The sequence below is a fragment of the Lipophrys pholis genome (genome assembly GCF_963383615.2).
Source record: "Lipophrys pholis genome assembly, chromosome: 1".
Lineage (NCBI taxonomy): Eukaryota > Metazoa > Chordata > Actinopteri > Blenniiformes > Blenniidae > Lipophrys > Lipophrys pholis.
The window spans coordinates 44,268,385-44,274,384 of NC_137635.1; the positions used below are offsets into that span (position 1 = coordinate 44,268,385).

Sequence of the window (6,000 nt, forward strand, 5' to 3'; positions counted from 1 at the left end):
CGATGCTGAGACGTGATTGATAATTAATAACACAGAACATCCAGGATCAGTCTGGTCTGTGATCAATATATTGATGATCCATATCTGCTTTTCTGTTCTCAGATAATAAATGTTTTTAAAATTCAAAATAACCAAAATCATTTTTCCAATTGTTTTTTTCACAGTTTTATAATAAACCTTTCACCTCAATAATAATGATATCTCTACTAAAAACATTGTAAATTACTGTCAATACTTTGTTTTTCCTTTTGAAACGTTTCCAGTGTTTGTTTGATTATTCAGTTTATGTTATAAATACTGATGTATGTTTCTATTGCAGGTTCTTAATGTCTTAATTTCCCCAAATAATAATAACATTTAAATATTTATTATTCTTTAATATTCTTGTTTTTACATCTGTTGTGCAATGTAGAGCTGCTGGCATAACAAATATTCTAAAGTCTTATTTAACCTGAACGTGAACTGACTTTCTAGACGTCGTTAACTCCTATGCATTATTTATGATTCTATTAGCATTAACTCCTCCCAGGATTTTCTCTAGAACATTAAGTGCTAAATATGTACTGCGCTTTATTTTCACTGCGCTTCCACGTGTGCGCACAATATGAAGTTTGCGCCTTTTTACGCACAAACCTGCAGTAGATGAGGACTGAATTCTGTCATTTTCCACTAAATTGTGTCCGCATGAGTTAAGCATGTGTTTTTTATGGAGTCCCTCCCTCCTGCCCCTCCTCCTCCTCCGCCTCCTCCTCTTCTTCCTCCTCCTACCCGGTCCGGTCCCGTCCTCCCCAGTGGAACGTCCCCGGGCTCGGAGCGCCATGAGCGGGCCGCAGCTCAGCGAACTCCCGGATGACTCGGAGCAGCTCGAGCCGTTCGTGAACCGGCTGAGGCTGGAGGCGCTGCGGGCTGAAGAGCTGTCCGACGTCCAGAGCCTCTCCGGCGGCTTTCTGCTCAAGTTCCTGCGGGCCAGAGACTTTGACGTGGATCTTTCTCTGAAGGTAGACCACCTCCCTCCCTCCCCGGAGCAACAACAAGCCATGCGCACACAATCGCTCCGCACTGTCACTTTGACTGCTTTTATTTAAAAAGATCCTGAATTAGTAGTACATGTTTGGACAGATGAGGATTGTTTTTAATCTGTTTGTCACTGTGTCACAGGCAATAGACGTTGGATTAGTAAACTACAATGAGCTGTCAATGTGTCTCATCATGAACAAGGAAACTTTCAGTGCAGGAAATATGCTGATTATGACTCAAATGATTATCAAAGGTTTGTTGTTTTCTCCAAAATATGGTTTTAACTGAAGAACGGGAGAGCCAGATTTCAAATAAATAAATAGCTTCACAATTCTCAAGTACAGACTGAAGTCAATATATTTATTTCTTTTTCCTTTTCTTTTTTCCCTTTTTTAAAAAAAAAAAACTGGTTTGAAAGAGAGAATTACAATAAAAGAAGACGTAAAGTAAAAGTGGCAGAATTCCTGAAAAAAAAAAAAACAAGAGTCAAAATTGTAAAAGTCAGGATTGTGGAAGAAAAAAATAGAAGCAAGAGTTCTCATTAAAATCAGAATCCTAAAAACAAGTTTGAGTTGTAATAAGAAGGAGGAAATTATACTATTTGATTTAATCACTTCTTTAACCAACTTGTTGAAATGTACTTCCTTGTAAAGAACCGTGAATTTCCTTGTGTCTGAATGAATGAGGAGAAAAGTCCTCATGAAAAGATAAATTTTTTTCAAGACAATTAAACTCAAAACATCTTATGTGAGGATTACACACAAACTGTTTTCCTTCCTTTCAGGATTACAGAGACGGAAGCAATTGTGTTAAAGAAGTGAAGGAGGGCCAACCTGTCAGAGTTTAGTCTCCATTATTATTCACGTTATGCTGCCATGCGAGATGAGTTTCCTCATAGTTCATGCAGACCGCCGCACTGTTTGCATGAGTTGAGACATATTTGCACTTCGATGTGGTTTTAAAATCCATCCAGTGGCATCGTTCAGGTCAGAGAGCCTCTGACTGGCTGCTGATTTCTACCCTTGGCCAACGTTAATGGAACCTTTCCGCAAGTATCTGCATTCTGCCAATGGCCTTGTGCACAGGGGGCGACTGAACCGTGCGCTGGTGTCCCTGAATGTGTGCAGATTCTATTAAAGTACGTGCGCTGGAGGAAGGAAACTCCTGAGATCAGCAGCTGCCTGTCTCCTTCGTCAGTTCTCGGCCTCCTCAACACGTCGTACCACGCCGTCCTCCCGCGGCGAGACCACGCCGGGAGCCGCGTGCTCGTCTACAGGATCGGTCAGTGTGTGTGTGTGTGTGAGTGTGTGAGAGTGTGTGTGCAAGACGCTCACACACCCTAACCCTAACCCCATCATGCACAGTGATGACATGCCTCGAGTGTGTGTTTTTTTTTTTTTGTGTGCAGGAGAGTGGAACCCAAAAGAGTGGTCGTCCATCGAGGTGTTCAGGGTCAGCCTGATGACATCAGAGGTCATCTCCAGGGAGACGGAGACACAGCGGCGCGGTGTCAAGGTCATATTTGACCTGCAGGGATGGAGTTTAGGCCACGCACTACAAATTAACCCCTCCCTCGCCAGGAAGATCTCGTCTGTATTGTCGGTAAGTCTAAAATGTTTCCACACACACACGCACGGTTTTTCACAATACACACACACTTCAATGTTAAAACAATGGAGAAGTAGCAACGGATTAACATCCTATATTTCCTTATTTCAATACCAAAAGTGCAAAGAAGAAACATTATTGTCTCTCATGACATGAAAAAACCTTTTTATAATACCTTTTTTTTTTTTTTAAATGAAAGTGAGACCCACATCTTAAATTAACATTTGAATTGAAAAAGAAAATAAAAGATTATTTGAGCGCGTGCGCATTAGTTTGCACTGTTGATGATTCGCATCACAAAACACAGTCGGTCATTATGAGTAAACAATATCTTGTATGCAGTGACGTTTTATTTAAAATGTCTTTTGATTTGTATAAAAAAAAAAATCCGTTTTTGTATGATTTGTGTGTCGTGTTGCAAAGCAAATAAGTTTTTCTTGTGTAATAACACTTGAAAATGTTGTCTTTAACATTCTCTTGACGTCTATTTGATATAGATCCAAAGTCGTGTTGTTCTATTTGAACAAGGTCAAACTTTTTCTCCAAATAAGCCTGCAGACACAAACCTGTTGGGCCCAATCACTGATCCTTGTGGTACCCCACATGGTTGTGGTTAGACTCCCGACGAAGTCGATCGTGTCGTCGTCTTGCTTCATGTTCTGTACTTGTTTCTGTTTGTTGTGTGTCTTCAGGACGCCTTTCCCCTGAAAGTCCGAGGAATCCATCTGGTCAACGAGCCCATGTTCTTCCGCCCGGTCTTCATGATGCTCCGCCCGTTCCTGCCAGAGAAAATCCAGCGAAGGGTCAGCGCGCCGTTTCTCCACCACCATCCTTCTGTTTTTAATAGTTTCTTGTCTTCACACTTTTCACACCAAAACGTCTCCCCCCTCCCCCCCGCCGCCGTAGATCCACATGCACGGCTGTGACTACCACAACACGCTGGGCGACTTCTTCTCGGCGTGCGTGCTGCCTCCAGAGTACGGCGGGGACGGACCCGGGATCGAGGAGGTGTGTCGCGACTGGACTGGACGGCTGCTGCGGGCGGAGGCCGTCCTGCAGCAGATCGCGGCCCACCGGACAGGAGACGTCGCCTCAACTCCGGAGGACGAGGAGGCCCAACAGATCTGTGAGGAATGACGTTTACAGCTTGAACTCGGACGTCGATGTTTTCATACTTGAACTCTCCTTAATGTGATTTAATCCGTGGACTAATTTTTAATGGTTTTATTGACTGTTATGATGTCTCACTGTCAGATTTATTTCCAAATCTGATGAGCATGAATACTGTAAAAGGTCAAATCTGAGATCTACTGTTTAGTTTTTAAAGGTACAGAAGAGGATTAAGACTACCCAACAAATATGAAAGAAAGTTTTTATTCTCCCAGAATTCAGAGATTAAGTCAGAATTCTAACTGTAATCTGATTTTCTATTTGAAAGTCAGAATTCTTCTATAGTTTGGTTGCCAAAAAGTCCAAAATACGCATTTAATCTGATTTGTAAAACATGAGAATTGTAGCTTTTAATTTTTTTTTTTAAAGAAATCTGAATTCTTCAATCTGAATAAGAAAAATGTCCTAATTCCTACTTTGTGAGAAGTAATCTGAATTATTATTTCAATCTGATTTGGTAAAGAAGTCATAATTCCTACTTTAATGTGATATTTTTAAAATCTGACATTAATCTGATTTCAGAAAGTCAGAATTCTTCCATTAGTCTGATTGACATAATGTCAGAATTGTTACTTTAATCTTCTTTTTTTAATGATATTTTTAAACCTGAATTCTGACTTTACGATTCTTACTTTAATCAAATGATTTCTAACTTCATTGTAACTTTTATCTGAGTTCTAAAAAAAGCTCAAACTTCTCAGATTTTAGGGGGACACAAGTCAAAATGTCCAAAAAACAACAACAACAACTTAATAGTTTTCTATGACAAATGTTTTTATAAATGATAATATATTTTTCCGGTGAATTGAGAGAGAATAACTTCCGTGTTGTTTGTTAATTTATCTGGTGTATATAAGTATATTGTGTGGAGCATTTTGAAAAAGCGTCTATTTCGAAGCAAACGGACGCTGTGAGATTCACGGGGGAGTGAATGCAGCGTGAACTCGGGAGGATTCCACCGCTTTATCCATTTTTTTTTTTTTTTTTTTTTTTTTATAAACGTTTTGTGTTCACTTCTCAGTAAAACGTCCACGTGCCGTGCGTTGCACGTGGAAGTTATGAAAGTTTGGTTGTGTCACAAATGTCACCACAGCCGCCACTTGTTTACCACTCTCTTGGTAAACTGGTAACGTCGCGCTGGGACATGAACTGCTCCTTTCTCCTCACCTGGAGCAACAAACCCAGGAAGTTCAGAACAAGTATCCGTCCCCGCTGAGGTCTGAAGAAACACGAAGAGGAAAGGAAAAAGATGTCGCTTCTCTTTGTTTTGCCAGTTTTTAAACTAACTTTGTATTAAACTTTGTATAAAGTAGTCTAGTCTCTGTTTAAAGAGTGGTCACGGTGATGTGCAAGTCGCTGAAACTCGAAAAGCAGTTTACTAAATACTTTACAAGATACTGAAAAATTAAAAGGAATAGTAACTTCTAAAAAAAAACCCGTCTGATTTTAATTGTCTCTTTTACGCCGGTTAGTTGTAAAGTTTTCTCCATAGCTGTATTATCACAGCGGCTCAGTCTAATCACTGTTATATATAAATATATATATATGCTGGTAATGCATCGCTGGTATTCTGGATGACTGTGAGGCGTAAACAGGAGTTGAATAAAATACTATCCAATACTCTTAATTCCAAATTTTTTTCTAAAACAGATGTGCTTCTACAATTGACGGCATTAAAGAAAATGCCTTAAAGTGATTATTCAACGTGGAATTGTAAGACTTTTGATCAAGTGAGCCCTAAAAATACACCAAAATTAAGATTAGTGCTGGACAACATTTTGAATTTGTGCAGTAAAATTAAGATTAAAAACAAAATGTCATATTAAATCTAATGTTTGTCACAAGTATATCGTCATGTGCAAATTTCAATGATAAGTGAATGAAAGGTTGTGCGTGTTATTCTAACAGTGCAGGATTCCTTAATAACGCAAGAACAATAACAAATAAAGTGCTTTTGAACAGCAGTGTTTCTTAGAAAACCTAAAAATGACCAGAATGAAAAAGGCCTCGTTTTAACTTGTATTTTTGTGGAAGCATGTCCAGTAAAAACCCTCGACTGAGAGGCGAAGGTTACCTGGAAGGTTAAAAAAAATGACAGAGGTCATGAAAACTGAGTAAGACGTTCCGTCTTTGTTGGTTTTGACTACAAATCGATTGAAGAGTCCGAATGTGGCGACAAGCCGCAGTTTGTGTGTTTGAGCCTCT

General features: G+C 39.6%; 1 protein-coding gene across 1 annotated transcript; it reads left to right on the top strand.

Moving 5' to 3' along the window:
* The first annotated feature begins 627 nt into the window (after nt 1–627).
* Nucleotides 628–5,221, top strand: ttpa (tocopherol (alpha) transfer protein). The gene is made up of 5 exons (XM_080477090.1): nt 628–998; nt 2,145–2,298; nt 2,426–2,619; nt 3,318–3,428; nt 3,532–5,221. Exons 1-5 carry the CDS (start codon nt 696–698, stop codon nt 3,760–3,762), a joined length of 993 nt encoding a protein of 330 aa, XP_080333216.1. The 5' UTR covers nt 628–695; the 3' UTR covers nt 3,763–5,221.
* The last annotated feature ends 779 nt before the right edge of the window (nt 5,222–6,000 follow it).

Excerpts from the sequence above, each read along its gene's own strand:
- ttpa (XM_080477090.1), top strand. The coding sequence starts at position 696 with ATGTGTTTTTTATGGAGTCCCTCCCTCCTGCCCCTCCTCCTCCTCCGC. Across the intron at positions 999-2,144 it reads ACGTGGATCTTTCTCTGAAG|ATTCTATTAAAGTACGTGCG; the intron begins GTAGACCACCTC and ends GAATGTGTGCAG. Across the intron at positions 2,299-2,425 it reads CGTGCTCGTCTACAGGATCG|GAGAGTGGAACCCAAAAGAG; the intron begins GTCAGTGTGTGT and ends TTTTGTGTGCAG.